This window comes from Dreissena polymorpha, chromosome 11 (assembly GCF_020536995.1).
Source record: "Dreissena polymorpha isolate Duluth1 chromosome 11, UMN_Dpol_1.0, whole genome shotgun sequence".
Lineage (NCBI taxonomy): Eukaryota > Metazoa > Mollusca > Bivalvia > Myida > Dreissenidae > Dreissena > Dreissena polymorpha.
In genome coordinates this window covers 32669727-32691366 of record NC_068365.1, presented here as the reverse complement: position 1 = coordinate 32691366, position 21640 = coordinate 32669727, and the positions used below count along the sequence as shown (strand labels likewise).

Sequence of the window (21640 nt, the reverse complement as noted above, 5' to 3'; positions counted from 1 at the left end):
TAAAGCGGAAAAATAATATATTGTATTTTGAACTCTTTTTACAAGTATCTAATATAGATCCAAAATGTTTATTTGAAACGCCGCATCCGTTGTTTATGTCATATTTTTTTTAAATTTGTTTGCCACATATTCAAACACAAAAAGTGAAACTTTTTAATTCAAAGTAAGACGATTTAAACCTCGGCGATGGGTTAAGTTGCTTGTGTTTTGATATTTCTCTTTTAAGTATCAGTGTTCACAGATATCACTTAAAAGCATATATGAAATACTTTGAACATGCAAATACCTTTGAACCATTGTTTTCAAATTACCTTCTAATTTAACCTTATTTTGGCAACGTTTTTCTTTCAATAAATGATATTGTGAGCTACACACAACAAAAAATTTCATTTTATACTTCAAGCCCTTTTGTACATTTAATTGGAAGTATTACATTATAACGATAACAGGGAAAAAGTCATTTGTCTCTCGTCTGAGACCTCCGAGCAGCGTGTGTGATGTTGTACTAACCATTTTAGAACTCTACCAAGATATCATGAGACCTCATTTTCTGACCAAGTAGCAATATCAATGTGCAAAAACGAGAGTTTTCACGTGGTTTTACTCTGGTCTTAAACTGCTCCGCCTTCTGGTAGGCATACTTTTAAATGAACCAGAATCGTTTTCGAACGTGACAATGATTTCATGACAACACATGTTTTTAAAAAGCTTCATGATGATTAGGCAACACATGTGAGTTTGTGATTGAGCTTTCACAGCTTTCCACTATAACAATAAATACATCACAATCATCCCGACACTTGGCCACCATGATTATCACCGGACCATAACAGTTTTTTGCATTCGATGCAGATATAAGAACACAATTTAATTAGCAATGTGTATAACAAGGGGGCACATAAAGTGACATCTAAAGTGACATCTAGAGTGTTCGCTTGTACTGAAAGCTGTCACTTCTTCTGCCGGCAATGTTTTTACAGACAAAAACATTTTTAATGTCATGAAAACAAATATTCTGAGTAATCTTCACGAATATAACGAAAGCGAATTTGACAGCCATGTAAGGAAAATTCTACCGCACTCAGTCTGTTCTTTTAAAGTCCGGACGTATTTTAAACCTCGGCCGATATATAAATACAACACATTTCCTGATTAGGTTTCCAATCAAAGAATGTACCATACCTCATTTGGGGAAATATTGATTGAAAACAACACATTTTCAAACTCTGCTGAAGTGTCGTGAAAATAAATATGCAGACAGTTGCATGATGATTGGGAAAACAAATGTGACTTCTAGAGATATGGTAGTAGCTTACGTTAGCAATGTAAGGAAACCTGATCCTTCCACTGACTATCCGTTATCAGAAACCTTTTGAGCCAGTTTGATAAAAAATTGTGAATTCTTAAGTGATTATAAGGTTTACCTATAAATAGGCACACTTTCCCAAACCCTTGGCAGCCATGTTTTAAAAACATAACGAACAATTTTTCAAACTTTGCCGAGATATAATTAGACATAATGTTCGGGTCTAGAATAATGCATATTGATCAATAATTGAGACCTCAAAATATATCACGAAGTTTAAATATTGTCATACAAGAACAAGTGCCCCATCCTGGCATTAATATTCTTCAAAGAACATGAACACACTTTGAACAGGACATAAGGACACTAACTATGTTTCATGAGAATTAAACAAGAAATTGACTTCCAGAGTAGCTTAAACCTATTTTCATAAATTTTACATACTGCGGTAGTTTTTGAGCCAACGTGACCCAGTTTTAAACTTAACATTGATATAATAAAGACAAATGTTGTAGCCGAGCGTGACGAGGAGTGTGCACTACATACAACTTCTATAGAGTTAATCAGGAAAATGTTGACGACGGACGATTCACATCGCAAATTGCACGATGGACAAAAGTCGATCAATATCAAGGAAGACATACAGAACACAACATGAAAAATATATATGCATCAAATAAAAAGTTTATATATTCATCCATTATATGTAGAAACTTATTTAAATTATTTTTGTAAGCGTACACATATTAAACACATATAATTCAAGACCTGTTATATCTAGTGATAAAATATACCTGTCCAAATGTACCAGTTTTTCTTGTAACGCTCCGGTCGCACAATACATTTTATTGCGCATACGAAACGTTTTTAACGGCGCCAGTGATTTTTCATGTTCATAAACATAGGCCAAGAGGTCACTAAAGGGCGAAAAAAACGTTTATATACAATGTATGTTGTACATTGAGAATAAAAAAACATTTAACAGTTTTTTCGATACATTAAAATACCATCTATTGGAAACAATATAATAATTATAATTATTTAATAACAACAATTGCTCTTTAAATAGAAACGTACTTGTTGAATACGATGCTTGCAATATTTTTCAAATTTGACATGGAAGAACCAATGACTTCTCCAAGCATTGTTTCAGTGACACTCCAAACTGTGCGAGCTGAAGGCAGTTGTTGTTTGAAGAAAAACATCACTCGCTCAGCTGTTCCACTTATTGAATTTTTACTAATCATAGAGAACATTTACTGGTTAAAAGTAACAATATAAACACACACACACTATATTCGTGGTATATTATACATCTTCGAGGGCATGTGTATTAATCGTTATATATATGTGTTTACATAGATAAACCCTACCATACATAATATTATATGTAGTACAATGAGGAAAAGTTTCATCATTGTGTGACTATTTTGTTAAAATTGAATTATTATGAAAACATGGGGCGTACCTATATTTTCATACAATAATGTCAAACCGTTTGTAAATGTGTGTATTGCGCCTAGAAATATGCTAAATTTGGTACAGAAAAATACGTTTCTTTATGAAAAAAGCAAAAGTGAATGAAGATTTTGTCTAAATTATCTTACTTAATGCAATACGCTTTTATGTCAAAATAACGAAAGGAAAAAACACCAAATGTGTTCAGTTACTTAAGAATCACGGTAGAATACGTGATAACGTGTATTCTGCTTATTTTTACTATCGATATCTTAAAACAAAAATGAATGATTTGGAATAACATGATATGAAACAAAAAGCCATTTGCATTTATTCACACATACTTATCAGTATAACACATTATCATAACGCGTTTATTGGATAATGGAAATCAATGTTTGCAAAAGCAATGTCAATAAATGTCAGTCAATTCGTTTTACTTACTTACTTAAACGCCTTATTCCTCAGATTGCAAGAGAAATGATAGAAATATAGAGACAGACAAACTACGAGGGCGATGGTATGCAAGGAACCACGTGTTCGTCCACGTTCATCACACTGTATTATTTTACATCCATTGCCTTCAGAGCTGGGTTTTTTGCAACTCGTATAGCTGAATGTTCCAATTCTACAGCGATATGTTTGAATATCTACCCCCATGATTTTCTGCAAAAAAACAAATATTTCTTGAGAACAATAAGAAACATACATAACAAACATGAATTTATGTTTATGCAATTCAAAAAAATCATACATGAATAACGAATAATACTACATGAAGTGTGACATTGGTTATTTCGGCATTATTTCAAAAAATGCTTGAACATTACCGAACAGATTATGGCAACGATTGTCTTAATGTTTCATTTGAGAAAAGGAAGGGAAAGGAGGAAAATAAATAAAAGGTTTTAGAACGGTGGTCGGTAATAACAATTTTAAATTTCACAATAGCACAGTTTAACACGAATAATGTATTGAACCTGCATATATATATATATAATCAGGCCACATGACTTATGTTCGCAATTTATATGAAACGCATCGTGTTTTCTTCGTAGAATCTGTTCCAATTCATTTAATGCAAAGTTACCACATTGTATCAATTAAACGGTGTTACACTTTTCATTGTTTTCAATAGTAAGCATTTATTAGATCTACTTATATATCGGGCTTTAAACGCGTTGAGTTTAAGCCACAATAATATCATACATAAAGGATATATACTCAAATTTATAAAATATTACATCGATACAGTATTATACTGAAAGTAGAAAGGTACATTTATTTGTTGTTTTTATTTGTTAACATGTTGTTTACATTAAACAAACAAACATAAATGTTATCGTTACAACAATACGTTGTTTAAATATGACATAAGTTATTAAAAAGTAAAATTAACATACTCATTCATCGTGAATTGCTGTTTGTATATTTAATTACAAGCTGTTACGATTTACATAAATGAAAACAAATCGGATTTATTACTTTTTTATTCAAATATTTCAAACTATACTAAACACATACGAAACGAAAGTATGTGCTATGGTTGATACAAATAAATTAAACTGTTGATATTTACCACACGCCGATTAATAAATTAACTGTTAACATTAAACCAAGTTCAATATTAGATCGTTCGTCGTAAATAAACAATGTTCGACGAATAGCATCAACGTTACGTATACTATTAATTATAATCATCCGCATTTTCGATCCTTCGTGAATTTTACTTCCTGGTTCGCATGGATCGTATTCATTCTGGTTATCGATCTTTACTTTAGGATCTAATCCGACTTTATGTACCATCATTATTTCGTGTCCTATCGAGCTACTCAGCCTATCGTCTGCTCAGTCAACAAAACGGTATAAATCTATATTTTTCGGTGTTTTCCGATAATCACTTGACTTGACGCGATACTTGTTATATCCTCATCTATGGAACACCATAGCTGTCTTACGTTGTTACATTTCTTTCTATCTTGTTTATATTGGTTGTTGTCTTGTCAAAACACAGTCGTAGTATTTCAAACCGTCTTGTAACCTTGTTTAAATGTGGTACTGACTTGTCTAAATACAGTCTTTTTATGTCAAACCGTCGTGTTATCTTGTTCAAATGTGATGTCGACTTGTCAAAACAAAGTCTTATTATGTCAAACAGTAATCTTGTCAAAACGTAATGTTGACTTGTCAAAAGACAGTTTTACTATGTCACACCGTCGTGTCATCTTGTCCAAATCTTGTGCTGACTGGTCAAAATACAGTCTTATTATGTCAAACCGTCGTGTTATCTAGTCCAAATGTGAAATTGACTTGTCAAAACACAGTCCTATTATGCCAAACAGTCGTGTTATCTAGTCCACATCTGGTGCTGACTGGTCAAAATACAGTCCTATTATATCGAACCGTCGTGTTATCTTGTCCAAATGTGATGTTTACCTGTCAAAATACAGTCATATTATATGAAACAGTCGTGTTATCTTGTCCAAATCTGGTGCTGACTTGTCAAAATACAGTCCTTTTATGTCAAACCGACGCGTTATATTTTCCAAATTTGATGTTGACTTGTCAAAACACAGTTCTACTTTGTCAAACCGTCGTGTTATCTTGTCCAAATCTGGTGCTGACTTGTCAAAATACAGTCTCATTATGTCAAACCGTCGTGTTCTCTTGTTCAAAAGTGATGTTGACTTGTCAAAACACAGTCCTTTTATGTCAAACAGTCGTGTTATCTTGTCCAAATCTGGTACTGACTTGTCAAAATACAGTCCTATTATGTCGAACCGTCGTGTTATCTTGTCCAAATGTGATGTTGACTTGTCAAAAAAAGTCTTAATATGTCAAACAGTCGTGTTATCTTGTCCAACTCTGGTGTTGACTTGTCAAAATACAGTTCTACTATGTCAACCGTCGTGTTATCTTGTCCAAATCTGTTTGACATAATAAAACTGTGTGTTGACAAGTCCACATATGGACTAGATAACATGATGGTTTGACAAGTCAACACCACATATGGCCAAGATAACACGACGGTTTGACATAAAAGGACTGTATTTTTACTAGTCAACATCACATTTAGACAAGGTAATACGACGGTTTGACATAAAAGGAATGTGTTTTGACAAGTTAACACCACATGTGAACATGATAACACGACTGTTTGACATAATAAGACTGTATTTTGAGAAGTCAACACCACATATTGACAAAATATCACGACGGTTTGACATAATAAGACACCTTCTAAAGAAGACAGAAAGAAATGTAACAACGTAAGACAGCTATGGCGTTCCATATTCATCATTAAAATCAATGTTTGAATGCACTGCAAATATGCCCTAATTGTTAATTAGTAGTGTTTTATGACAACCCATTGTGTTCACAAATATATCTATGTAAACGATTAACACCGCTTACAACCCTCATATTTATATTCGTAAATTCGATCTGAATGTAGTTTAAAATGTCCAAATAATAAAATAAAATAATCCGCACATACACGTTACTTGTGTAATATTTGTTTAATACTAAACATGATTCGGTCATATTCTTCATTAGTGGTATCAATGCGAACAAAAACATAGGAAGTGACGTCAATACCATACAGAAACGTAAAGTCATTTGTCGGAAAAATGTATAACTCATACTATTAAACACAAACTTTTACAATATACAAAGATTAATCAGTGATACATCGGCTTTTTAGTAAAAATATTATTAATAAAAACATAGTTATAGGCAAACATCATGTGAAGCATGCTTATGTTTTATATGTCATAAAGTAGTTTATTATTTAGACCGATATGAATCATAATTTATAATTTATGTATCTTTCTTTGGATAAACGGTCTAGATTGTTTTCAACAACATCAACAGATCAACAAGAGAAATTATATAAAGTGCAATAATTGTGAGTAGATCCGAAATGTGGAGCATAATGTGAAATAGGATTTATTTAACAGTTCCTAAAATCAAATATTATGGCTATTCATTCTGTGGCATACATTTTGATTAGTTTGTCCGAAGTATTGTTTATAACAATGTTTACATTTCATAAAATATATAACAATAAAATGTATTGCATATTTTTTTAAATAAACTAGATCATGATTATGATACGTTTATATCGCTTAGCCTGACTGTGCGGAAAACCCTGTTAGCAGGACATGGGGTGAGATGACGTTAAATCTAAGTATAAATGAATATAAGTAGGTTTACATAAATGTATTTGTAACAACAGTGTCTTGTTCACTTTTTGATAAAGATACATCAAGGAATGACTAAGCCTGTTGAGATATACTCACATTTTACTAGAGGTAAATTTAATGATTAAAGTAAAATCAATATCCACTTTAAATCGTCTGAAGACCCATTCTATATCATAACAGTGTCATCCAAAAATCTAAAGCAAATACATGGTTTGATAAGCGTATTGTTACGAAAATCATTCTCAAATTTTCCCATACATAAGACGGTGCCATATGACCAATCAAAGCTGTACCCATTGTTTGAAAATTAGTATCATTAGTTGAAATAAAACTTTTATTTTGAAGAAAACAACTTGCAGTAGTATGCTTACATCATCAACATTTAAATAATTATGTATAGTCTCTGCTAACATCATCAACATTTAAATAATAATGTATGATTTCTATTCTTCGAAAATAAGAATATTGTACAAACTTCTATTCCCTCAGTGTGTGTATTGTTCGTGTATAAAGAAGTTTAACAAAGTGGCCATATTTGTTTTATTCAATATTCTTAATTTGGTTAATACGGTCTGTTGTGTATTTCAAATATGATGGCAATTGCTGCAAAACTGGATAGTAAACCAAAATATTTATGTACTGGAACTGCATGCTGACACGACGGGCCGATCGGGAAACCAAGTGGAAGGCTGTAATCAAATGGCTTGTGCGTCTTTGGAGAAAAATGTAGAATCGAGGACATTGAATATGTATCATAACGAAGTCAAAATGTTTACTTATACCGGGGTATTTAATCTTTAATTCTTCAAAACATGTTTGGAATTTTTCGGCCGCTGACTGGTGTTGTTTTATTCACTTTTTTGCAAAAGCTTACATAATTCAATTATTTAGTTTCTTCTTTAAATTATTTATTGTTATCCATTACCTCAATAGTATTTGACTTGTATAATAACAGTATTATTATCATTTGCTAAACTGTTCACAGATTGTAATTGGCCCTTACTCCTTAGAGATATTTGGTCGGAAATGTTTCTTCTTATCGTTATGTAGAATGTCATAAGTTATAACTTCTTGTAAAATGACGGTTTAGTTTTTAATTCATCATTTTCAGTATTACTTTGTATAACGTTTAATTTAGTTCTGTTACATATTCTTGTAAACGTAGTCTTCCGGTAAAAATGAAAACATCTACCGCTAATTGAATTTTATCATTGGATTAAAAACGAGAACATAAACCAACTCATTTTCCTAATAAATTGTAATCGGTTTCTGTTAATGTACGGTTTGATAAATTTAAAACGGTCTCCTTACCCTGCTGAATTTATGTTGTTGCTGTTGTTTTCTGAAATTTCTTATATTCCCGTATGCTTTTGAATTTTGTAAAACGCCTTGTCTTTTAATTTATTTTTAGGCATAACACGTTTAAGTCAATGTGTACTCTTCATATGGGACATAGTTTGCAAATACAACTACCTAAACAGCATCATTAATTGTGAATCCTAATAATTAATGTTGATGATTGACCTATTTAATAAATGCATCTTAAATTATTATTTTTTTATCTAACATAATTATTTTTCCGAATATATATTTAATTACAAAAATATATATCATTTCATTATTTATTTGTCTATAATCGTATAAAGCATTATTATTAATGCATTGGCGCTTATGACAATGATCATTATGATTGCCCATTGTCTCTTCAAACGTATGTTGCATGAAATCATATAACAATAACATTGACACAGTCATTACGCTTATTGGGTGACGAGTTCACACAAGAGTTTCAAGCTAACGTTTTGTTTTGCAAATGGGAAAGACACGGAAATATGACATATACATTGCAAAATACAAGTTGTTCTTAATATTGGCTTAAATAACTTAAAGTCTGAATTTACACAGTTCATTTGATTTAAAATAATTTATAGGACAAACATTAACCGCTTTCTACCGAGTACGCAAAATGCTTAAAATACTTATTACATTTTTTTCAATGAAGTTTACCATGTTGGCCCGTACCTACATTCATTTCTACAGATTGTTTACCACCCGGTATTTTCTTGTGCGTTATACCATCAATTATTGGTTTACCTGATTTTCGTTGCAATCGAAGCGAATGCCTCAATATAAACGATGTTACTCAATGTTAAGGAAAAAAGAGCATCATTCATATTTCATTTTAATAAATCTAATAGAAGCCATCCGTGTATATTATTATCATCCCCATTCCTCTTTGGACACTTGTATGGCCGTATATAATTGCTAGATAGCAAGTTTTAACGTATCCATAAATACAGGAACACAATTAATTCGGAAGAAATTTATTTATTTTATTTTGTTCCACTATTTGTATTTACAAAAACACACACACTTAAATAAGTACTAAAGCTAGCTTTTAACCGTGATGTTTTTTCTGCCTTGAAATGATGAACTTACAATTAAATACAACTAAGCCACTATATACATTTATCAAAAAATGATGCATAAATCAACATAAGCACATAATAACAACAAACAATCAATGTATATTTAAAGGCCCATTCTTTTATCAATATAACTCAATTTTGTATTGCTTCTGTCAGTCCATTAATTATTACCGAAAACAACCGAAAAAGACCGAGTGCTATGATAAACTGAATACTCCTCCGTTATCGGATGTAAATTATTATCATTTATAGCACTCTTATCCCTATATTTAATCAGCCTTTGATAAATCGGGAAGCCAGTTGCTTGTCCGCAATTTTGCTCGACAAGCTCTGTGTCGAGATTTAACTTATATTTTAACGAGTTTCGTCTATTTCTTCGAAAAAAACAACAACCAAGTATTGGTTAACGAAAACATAATGGTTAATGTTTCTCGGACAGTCGGTATCCAGAAAGATCAGTAGAAATCGTTAAATTTTTACCATTTCCTAACCGCATGTGATCTCAATATATTCCAGTTGCAGCTTCAATATTTAAATTACCGAATTCTACGCTATAGAACATAATTTCATTTTTGACAATCATCAAACGTATCTTTTGTATTGCACTTTACATTATAAAGATTGATAAATGTCACAAACGCGATAATAGTTATGGTATATAGGTAATTAAAGTGAACATAATGTAAACATTTAATGAAAATCAATTCATTAATGTGCCATGCTCGATTCGTACGTTTTATAAACAGAGAATGTGAGAGAATGAAAAATGTATCTCGAAACATGAAGAAATTAACTTAAGCATCTATTAAGGCACACATGATTATAATCCTGTATATCCGAGTGGGCTTTGCAATTAAATGGAATGGGAAACAATATTTGCGGTCCCAAGTTCTGTTGACGTGTATTGCAGATTGCGTTAAGTTTAATTGTTAGAGTGTCATTTTCTGACATTGGGATAGAGAAAACACTTACTCAGCCGTCGGTTATGTACATTCCTCGACATTGTATTTAAAAAAATATGCGAATGTATTTACCAAACACACGTGTTAGCCATTGAGAGTGGGTTCGCAACATCATACGAACACGCATTACAATCAGTACAACACTTACCGTTTTAAAAAAACATTGATGCGTCAGGCGGTTGTGTGTGTTTATCACAGAATGATAGTGGCATTTAGTCCGTGATGACCAACGATATGGTTGATGGACCAATCAAAGCAGTCTATAGTTTGGCGGACAATGTTTATTTTTCATCTGGACGCCGTCTTCTGGAATAGAGAATAAGCATAGACATGTCAAAGGATGCAAGCAAAGTTACTGTTTAGTGTTACCAAAGTCATGGATTAAAGATACATTTTCGATATACAGGGACCATCGGGTTGCATGCAAGTTTCTTCCAGTAATTAAAAAAGGCGTTATTTAGTTTTTTCTATTCAGTTGTTTCGTTCTTCAAAACTCTGCAAGATGTACAGCCATTTCATAATTCAATACAGTTGCATTAAATTGAAACTTCCATTGCAAAAGATCAATTATCACATGCTATACCCTGTTTCCCATGAAATACAACCATTACATATTTTTTTAGATTACACATGTGAAATACAACATTTTAAGCGTTTGGATTGGCTTAGTTTTCGTTTATTGACCAATCGCATTTTGTTATTTTGCTGAAATGACGTTGCAACGTCAAATGACGTCACTAAATGTAAACAACATTCGGGATTTATCATTATGTTTGCGTAAATATTTATTTAATTTGCTCATTTAAAAGCATGTGATAAAAAAGATCTCACACTCGTTGTCATATCAAACCATTTTTTATTAAACTCGTCCAGGAAATTCGTTAGTAAGCTCGCCAAAGACTCGCTTACTCACAAAATTCCTGAACACGTTTAATAAAATATGGTATGAAATGACAACTCGTGCCAGATCCTATATTAACCAAGTTTCATAACTCTGACCTGCAAGTTAGGAGGAATATTACCCATTTTATACTTTGAAGTTTCATTCATTAAAACGTGGAGCTTCTTCATATCACTGTTTGAACTATAGGTATACATTTGACTCTTCAAACTTGTATTCGGGGTCATTGTATGAGATCACTTACCAAATAATATAACTCTGAAAACCAAGTGCTATAATTATGACCTTCAATGAAAAATTATATGTTTGCCACCCCCAGCCACGAATTAAACGGGGTGTACTGTAATTACCTTAGACGTATGTCCGTGTGCTTGCCTGTCCGAACGTCTGTACGTCCGTGTATCTGTCAAATCAAATCTGTGTGCCTGCGACCTCGAAAATTGTTCAACGTACATCATTCAAACTTGGAAGCATTGTTCATTGCAATATAAGGTGTGCAATCCTAAGTTCAAAGTGTCAAATGTCAATCTATTTGTTAACTAAAAGTTTTTATGACTAAATGATTAATAATACCGGTATATCGTTTTTTCCAAATATGGAACCACAAGGTTTACAAACATGATGTACATAGAAATAAACATGTCTATCACAATAACTTTAATTAAATATATAAGAACCAACTTTAACTATTAAATATATAGTATTGCACGATGATCTTTGAGAAAGTTTACTTATACTATGCCCCTGTCATCAAACCTGTCTGCGCTCCAGTGGTAATTTTGTTTTCGTGTCAACTTGCTGCATTATACGACATGTGGCGTATTTTCCGTCACGATTGTGACACGCTTGACTTTAACCCTTTATACTTAGTCATCACATGATACAGTATAAAACGTGGTATTAATTCACATGTCGGACATGTTGGGTACTAGTAGAATCACAATAGAAGCATTAGACGTTTAGAGCCGTGTTCTTTATCATAAATGTTACCCACGGTTAAACACAGTTTAAATAATAAACCAGTCATATTATTACTAATATTAAGAAAATGACGTGGCGCTTTAACTGGATTTATTTCATATAAAACACTTGTCTGTGTTATTAAGTTCGTCCTATAAATTAATTTTCCCCGAAAAAAGACAGCACCTAACATCTCTCTCCCTACCTTTTATGTCAAGGTCAAACGTAATGGTCAGAAGTTAAATTTCGCCATAAAACATCTTGTTGCAGTTTGTCCTTCCTGTAACTTTGTCATTCATCGTTCTACAAATGAATACCTTCATAAAACGATTCGTCGCGTGTAACATCCGTCTCCCTACCTCAAACGTAAAGGTTACACTTAGATGTCAAACGTCAAAATTTCCCCTTAAACAGCTTGTTCGGAATGTAAATTTGTCCGTCATTATGCAATTTCAAATAAGATACCATATTTATCATTCAGTTGTTTTTTACAATAACTAACCACACATGAACACAATGAAGAGACAGAGTTTAGCATCCGTTTCCCAACCTCAAAGGTCATTAAGAGTTTAAATGGCAAATTGAGTCGTAATAAAGCATATCCAGACTTTTTTCTGTATCATTCTTCATACAATTGAAATAACTTAACTACGAGTGTTCGCCATGGAAATGTGATGTATAGAATGAAACGTTATAACATTACATGAATAATGTGATTGAAATATAAATTGAAATACAGCAATTATTGATAAAAATATAATATTATTTATATTTATAGTCAGAAAACTGTATCCAACTTGGTTGCAACACGGTCGATATGTCTTTCTTCCAATGAAAGTCTGAGCATATCACTGTAATCAATAGCTGTATTATATAGAAAAGCAAGTAAATACTAACAGTGAACGATAGTGTCCAACTACTCACTGAGCTATTTAAACAGTATTGTGTGTATAGTATTTAGAAGTGTGTCATAGCAGATAAGTACAACGTTGTCATTATTAAATATAATGAACCATTTGGAATATGATAATAATTTTACACGCTGCGTATGCTTTTTCTTAGTATATTGTTCTGTATTATCGTAATCATGGATTATCACTTCCCGTGAGTAATGTCTAAAAACACAATTTAACATCAGAGTCATTTGACATTGACAGAAAGTCTCAATTGATCTTACTTGGCCATTGTGACGCTGAACCACATTTTTATCTTTACAAGATGTTTTAAAGACCGAATTCAAGTGCCACCAAAAGCTATATACACTTATCATGATGACTCGCATAGATTATTCACCGGAAATCCCATCCAATTGTTTGTGTATAAACTATTTATAATCAATTGTTATAAAAACTGAGGATAATTGTGTTAAAATGTTTACAAGAACACCCGTTATTAAAAGCAATTATTTGAGAAGACTATAGTCTAAAAAGATGGCATGCACTGATTTGTAATTCAATTCACCCATTCAAATAGGTTTAAATTGCACTATCGTGTTTTGCTTAATCGGATTGTCGTTCGTAAAGGCCGTTCTTTAGGCCATTTTGTCCGTTTGACATATAGAGAACGGTTTTACCCGCGAACATGCACATTTGGGGGAGAGGGACGACTTTTGATTTTGAGGTCAAAGGTAAAGGTTTAAGGGGCGTGAATCATAACTATTCGTTTAATATCAAGTTCGGATGGGGCTTGAATAATAAAACTGATTTGGCTTTAGTATAGTATCTAAAGAACAGTGTATTTTTGCAATCATGCAAATTTGTATATGATTAACAGAAAGACACATCTTGATTTGGGGTCATCAGGTCAAAGGTAAAGCTCACTAGCGCTTGTATAATGAACTTAGGCTTTGACGATATGTAGAGAATGCTTTAACCTAAGATCATTGCATATATGATGTCTTTTACATTCCTGTCATTTATCTTGATATTATTTTGCAAATGTCGTTCAAATCAAATGTTTAAAAACGTATTACAAAATTGAGTGTCATATTTATTTTTTTTCAGTGCTAATGTTAAAATATTTGATTATTTTTTATTAAATTAATATGAATCTTTTCAAATACGTTTTTGCTATATATATATATATATATATATATATATATATATATATATATATATATATATATATATATATATATATATATATAAATCAACCGATTCAACAAGATCACTGAACAAAATGAGAAGAAAGATACTCTTTTATAAAAAGCCAAATATATGGAACTATGTATTTACATACATACCATATTTAAAGCCTATGTTCCGATTGATTAGCTAAAGCACAACCTCAACACACCGTATCTGGTTTAAATCTAGATTGTGCAACACTGTACCTGAGTACATTACCGACGCCTGTGTCACATGTTTATAAGTCACATACTTACTGTATATTAGTTAAGGGTTCACTTAGTTTTGGGTCTCATCTTTCAAATCTATGATCGTGTCATATTTCAAAGTTTAATGTCAAACATACATGGTGAGCGTTTAACAATAGCGGTTTACTTCACGAAAACACAGTAATCATACACCAAGCATGTGTAGAATGCAGTATTTCATATAACTTAAGAGTTTAGCACACGAGGGTATTCAAAGTAGCACGTCTACAATGAAGTGTTTATATTAAAAGTGATATAATCCACACATGATATTCGATCGGATTATGAAATGATTCACAATGGTTTTTGTAAATCACCAAATCACTGGTACATAAGCTGGTTATGTTCAGTCGATTTAATATGCAATCACAATATGATCCCCGATTATAATATATGACACTTATGACTTTATTTAGGTACATAACGTTCACTGATGATATATCCTCATTGTATATTTATGTTAGTTTTTATTGTTCAGCTTATCAGCGAAAAACAATCTAGTTTAATCAAATTTAAAGAGATTTCCTTTCCTGGAGCACTTTTACAATCTGAACAAGTAAGCTTTCTTTTTTATCGATCTAGTTGACAAGTTGTATTTTTATCAGTACGTTCATTTTATTCATTTGAGAATCCTGGGTTGCCTGGAAATAAGGCTTTTGGGATGGAACAGCAGTGAAGGGCTTTTGTAAATACCGAAAACAAGTACCGCTAGTTATTTTTGCTTTCGATTCAGTCTTAAAGCGAGACAGTTCTGGTTTGTAAGAATGAAATGTCTCTTATGTAATCGTATTTTTTAAAATATCGTCTATTTCAAATCAATTATTTACACCAGGTTTCGACTATGGTCACTGATAGTATATATTTAGTAAATCCAAACCGTTACATACGTTAACAACACTAAAGGTTACACATGCGCACAACGAAAGTGATGAAAACAAGTTTGTATGCCAACAGTTCAATAAAAAGAACTAATTATTTGGGCTTGATGGATATAGTTTATAGTGTTTAAAAAGTCAACAGTCTTATGTTGAACTGACATATTTCAATGTCATATACTTAATTTAATATCGGTTTGGACTTGTTTGTGAAAGGAAACATAAATAACTAAACATAACAAAAAAAAACAGAATACAAAATACGCATAAAATGTTACATATTAGATAGTTTATATTAAAATTTAAGTTTGCGACTTTATAATATGATTGATCATACTGAACAGTCCCTTTCACTTTGTCAAAACAAATTCATCCATAACTTTGTATGCCATGTCGCTTAACATGATTTATATCCCAATAAGGCATACATACAATACTTTTCTACAAAGCCAACAAACATAATATTATATTCATGGGTAGAAAGGCACTTCCACTGAATATCGGATCATATTATGTGGTTCTCTAATCAACAATCGTTGTATTATATGACCTCCTATGGGCCGTAATTTTAACTGACTTAATACGCGCATTTTAGCAACAACTAAACCCTTTAACAACCCATAATCTAGATAAAATCATCGTATACGTCCTGGCGTTGTTTGTCAAAACATTACTTTGTCTTGTAACGGGACTCAACGCAAGTAATGTTTAAAGCAAAAAGATTACTCTAGAAAACCCTGAGTTTCAAGAATTTGGTATTAATTCGACGAAAACTGTCTCAACCAATGAAATAATGATTATTTAATAATAAATTGTAATAAAAACATGAGTGGACCTCAAAACGATTAAAGGGGTATTACAACAGTATAAGTCCGTATAATAAAACAAACTCGTAAGCCGTTTATTGAAATGCATGTACAAAAATACACCTTCATGAGAAAATGATTTTTCAATAAAACATTCACATAACATTGTGGGGTGTTTATATTACAGTTCGTATATTCGGCATATCGGCCTCGGTTCACATCACTCCTCAGGGTTCAACAAAATTGACAATACCCATCATTTGCCTATGATATGTATTGTTTATATATAATATACAATCAACGAATCATAATAAACATTTATTCTACATAGGCAGGTGCACAAATCAAATTTGAATGTAATGGAATACATGTATGATAAAAATGCCAACATTTAAAAAAAACACAATCCAAAACCGTGATCATCTATGTTTCTGTTAGTTTTATTCTGCATTTCTAATTTTTGTAACGAAAATACAAATGCCAGATGGGTTTATTAAACTTCAATTATTCAATTTTTACCACGTTGCATCCACGTGATGTATCTCTGAGCCTTTTGAAAATCCCTTTACATATATCGTTTTCGCTACTATATATTACTCGATAACGAAACTAAGATACTTTGTATCCAATCTCTCTAAAGTTTACTTTAAGGAAGTTTTATTCTGTCACTTTAACAGGAAGTAACAATTTAGCATTACAATCCATACATACATACATGTGTAGTAATCGAAAGAAGCATAAATAAAAGCAGATAAATACGATACAAGACCTTTAGGTGAAATGATGCCCTTATTCCATATAGACAGTTTTAGCTATATAATTCAAAGCAAAACTAACTGTTAACGTATTATTTTTGTGGTAGAAGAACAATTTATACACTTGCTAAGAGCTCATTGACGAAAATAATGTTCAAGTCTCAAATACTATTGAAAAGCAATAATGTTTATAGTGATTTTCACAACATTAATCTTACATTTAACGAAATCTTAATTCGATATGTACGTACCTTTGCCTGCCAATACCCAACATCCAATACACAACTTTGTTTGTTTGGTGTTACCACCGATAAAGTCGAACGATCAAATCGACGAGTCAATAGATTTAAATCGTAACTCGCGCGCTGTGGGTTTTTCCGATTTCTGAGCGCGCGCGGGAGGTACAAAACTTGTCATTATTACAGTAATGTATGGTGTACAGATAGGTCCAAAAGTCTGAATCGTATCATATGGTTGAGCTAGAACCTATGGTGTACGGACAGGTCAAAAAGTCTAAACCGTTTGATACGATCGTATCAGACGGTTTAACTAAAACCGTATCATAGGGTTTTGCGATCATAAATCGTCTGATACGATCGTATCAGACGGTTTTTATTTTGCGGACCTATTGTACGCTTTACTGTTTTATGCGAGTCCGTATGATACGATTCGTATCATCGTCTGATACGTCTGACACCGTCTGATACGATGGTATGATACAAATCAGACTTTTTGACCCATCCGTACACCATACAATTGGTCCTTAAGTCAAAACCGTCTGAAACGATCGTATCAGACGGTTTATGATCGCAGAACCGTATGAAACGTTTTTTTTTTCTTTTTCTTTTTTTTTCTTAACATAACTTTCTTTGCAAGATCAATTTCAGTTGGTTTACATTATGCTTATCAAAATTAGTACATTAACAGAGAAGAGTGATTATGTATTTAAGGTTAAAGATCACGTTGACATAGCAAAGCAATATAAATAATCGTATTAAAGTGGCTTCACATTTTTACGCATATTGTCTTGGAATAATGCAACAAAAAAAACACAAACAAGCAACAGAAAGTATGTGAAAATTACAAGAAAAAAAACACTATGGTAAAGCAATAATGATGCATATAGAAGTAAGAAATGTGTCAAAATGTAAAGTTACATCAAACTATTACATCATTGCGTAAGCCCTATGTGGTAGCATAGGGAACAGCGATGTATACAATGTTACAATTTAAAAGATTGAGACAAAATATCCTATAACCGAAATACGGCAGCATTCAAAGCAAAAGCGAAAAAGAATAGTGTCTTTCGGTTAGGGCGGAGTTCCTGTTTTGGGATTTAAACAAAAATATATATAAATAAGCACTATAGGTTAATGAGGCATTATGCGTTAATTATTCATCAGTTCTTTTAGAAGGGCTATGAACTTAGATAATAACTGGTGCTTGGTATAACTTTTTTTGTAATGTATTTCCAATATTAGTAGACCGTCCAGGAGGATGCTGGACATATTAACTTGACGTGTTCGTCTTTCACTTTTCATATACGCTTTGTAGATTGTGAAACATATTTCACTTAAAATTATATTTATATCATTATATGCTGCGTATTGTGTTTTGTAACCTATAGTTATGTTGTGTATAGTATTCATAGGTATGTTTAGTCCTATACCATTAAATATGTGATTAATATACGTCCAGAATTGGGTGGTAAACGGGAATTCTAAGAAAAAGTGTTCGAATGTTTCTACTTCCTGGCAAAATAAGCAGCATGGAGAGTTATATATGTGCTATTTAAAAAGATTCTCATTTGTGGGGATTATTCGGTTTAAAATTTTGTATTTCCGTTGTCGAACTTTCGTATTCACAATTAATTCGTGTATAGTAAAATATAGTGAGTGCCAGTTTATTTTTTGGTTAAACCTTGTTTCCCAAAACTTGTGCAGGTAAGGTGAGGTGAAGTGTTTTGTTATAAGTACAGACCTTATGTCTTTGCTGCTAAGAGTCTTCAAGTCAAGGTTTTTGCCGTAAGGGTATGTAGTTTTAATGTTTACGTTTGAGTTAATCGATTCATCTGATTTGAGTATGTTCTTCCATGGTGTAGGTATAGCTAATTTAATGATGTTCGTTTCTGCTAACCAGTTTCGTTTTGATTTTAGTTTCTGTAAGAAACGGTTTTAGCTCAACCGTCTGATACGATCGTATCATACGATCGAGACTTTTTGACCTGTCCGTACACCATAATAATGACCAGTAACGTCGATATCCGATTTGCTTCCCATTCAGTAGTGGATAATAAGTATTTAAACGACTGTAGTGTTTCTTTTCGGAAATGTGACAATTCAAGTAGTTTGTTGTGATAACTATTACTATTATTAATAATAATTACACAATACAAATCTTACACTGATATACATGTATGTCAGACGTTTAATACAACATTAAAGTCTAAATACACCGTTCAGATGTACAGCCGCCTATACGAATGGGTCCAGTAGCTAACATCCTTCAAATACATGAAAAACAGACTTTGTCAGCTGTATGGTAATGAAAGAACCTATACAAATAGCTTGACATATGCAATATTTCTTCTGAAAAACATTGTTCATTTTCTTGTTTTTTCGGCATGCTTAATAGATTTAGCAAATAAAAGTAATGTATGGTAAAGTTCGCTAGTGATGTGACTTCTGATCTTAAGGTCTTAGTCTTTAGCGAATAATTTTCTTTTCTTTTCAGATTAAATGAAAAAAAAACATCAAAAAAAAGCTATATCAATAGACATATATATATCCAACTGATTAGTTCTAGTATTACGAATGGACTGAGGATAGTAAGGTTTATGTTGTTTGGTACTTGTCTGTAGGATTTTAAATACATATGAATAGAATAATATATATATACGATGGAGTCAATGTATTGATAGTTTCGTTGACAAACTTCCATTAAAACTGTATGCTCAGGCCTACGCACAGTATATGCAATGACATAGTTACGTGACCGAAGCTGTTTACATGTACATGCAGCATTATATCGTGTTACATAGTATTCTTACAAATTAAACACGATCGAGATTAGATAATCTAAAGAAAAAATGATTACATCATGGTATTTTTATCAACTATAACGAACGTTTGAACAGAAAAAGCGGTGTTTACTATTCATCGATAAGAGAAATTATTGATTCACTCTCTTTCAAAGTATCCTAGTCAGCTTTTGTTGGTACCTAACGCGCGTGCGCAATTATCGGAAAACCCCCGACTGGAGAGTTCCAAATAACAACTATTGAGAAGCTTAGTAGTTTAAAAACAGCTTGATTAAAGGCTTGTTCGGTTTAAACAAAGATTTGATTTACTTTTCAGTATGTGTACATGTCGAAATGTTTTCTAAAAATATCAACTTATAAATATAAACATGCAACTATTGTAATGGATTATGTCCTTTGCCCATACTGACCAGTTGTTACACATTTGTATTGCTTTTAAACAGTTTATCACATGACATATTCTCTAGCTTATCAAATATAGATTTTTTAATTTTTTTTTATTGTGAGCAGCAACTTAGTTTAACACTTACGCTTATATTATTTGAGAAAGGTTAGTTATATGTGAATTGGTCGGATTGATAATTATTTATGTATGACGAATGATTTGCAAATGAGTTATTCTCTTTTTTGTAAACTTAATGTTGTTTGTACAGAACCATGTTGTCAAGATGGACTTGTACATGCCTTTCTGTCCACTTTGCACCGTTATTCTAATGTTGATAACATAATACGCAAAACGTTGAGTGTAAGAGTGGTAAAGTCAAAAGCACGTGTATTACGTAAATGTGTGTCAATGCATACGTGTGCGAGAAAGGGAAATGGTATTATCATGTGCGTTATTTAAATAATGGTGTGTTGCGTTGAACAAATTGTTTTATAGTATAATGCTGAAAGCAGACTTTGTGTATGGTGTGCTTTTTCTTCAAATTAAGTAGGTCACAATTATCCGACCTCGGAGATCAAAACAGTTTATAATTTCAAATTGTTCGAGCATTGTTTACATATGTACATAAATAAGGAAACTGTTGTCATATGCATCGGTTTTTTATTGTTATATTAATGTGTTGCTTCTACTTTAAATGTAGAAAAAAAGCAGCTATAATATGCACATTAATAAAGTGAGATAATAACACAAATACCGACCTTTATTATATACTAGTTAGTCCAATGATGTACTCAAATAACGTAAGTGCACTGTAAATGTAAGCAAACTCTTTCTGGTTAAGCTTAAATGTTGGAAATCAATATACAACTAATTGTGCATTTAATGATGTAGGTTGAGTGCGGTCATAACTTAACAATGTTCAATTCTATTATTGTTTAAACTTAAGTTTCAAATTGATTGTCAACGTATTACCTATCAAGAATGATCACGGTTAAAACTTGAAAAAGCATTTTAAAAGAGTGAAACAAGGTGTAATACTGAAATGTGTACATGTATCACAGTGAGACATGTTATATATATATATATATATATATATATATATATATATATATAATTTAATACTGCCGCTACAACGTATGAATAAGAACGTTCTTGAAATGTAAATGTCAATGTATTTATTTATC

At 32.0% G+C, this 21640-nt stretch overlaps 1 protein-coding gene across 9 annotated transcripts in view; it reads right to left on the bottom strand.

The window, feature by feature from the left end:
• Window positions 1-17424, bottom strand: part of LOC127850802 (uncharacterized) — a 29106-nt gene extending 11682 nt beyond the window's left edge. For 2 of the 9 annotated variants that reach the window (XM_052384114.1, XM_052384121.1), the window contains exons 1-4: window positions 4568-4723; window positions 3213-3430; window positions 2384-2545; window positions 2101-2223 (exon numbers count right to left, since the gene is read on the bottom strand). In XM_052384114.1, the coding sequence (XP_052240074.1) occupies window positions 2101-2223; window positions 2384-2545; window positions 3213-3430; window positions 4568-4573 (509 nt within the window). In that variant the 5' untranslated portion in view covers window positions 4574-4723. The other 7 variants (XM_052384116.1, XM_052384115.1, XM_052384117.1 and 4 more) reach the window with 7 other exon arrangements.
• Window positions 17425-21640: the final 4216 nt, after the last annotated feature.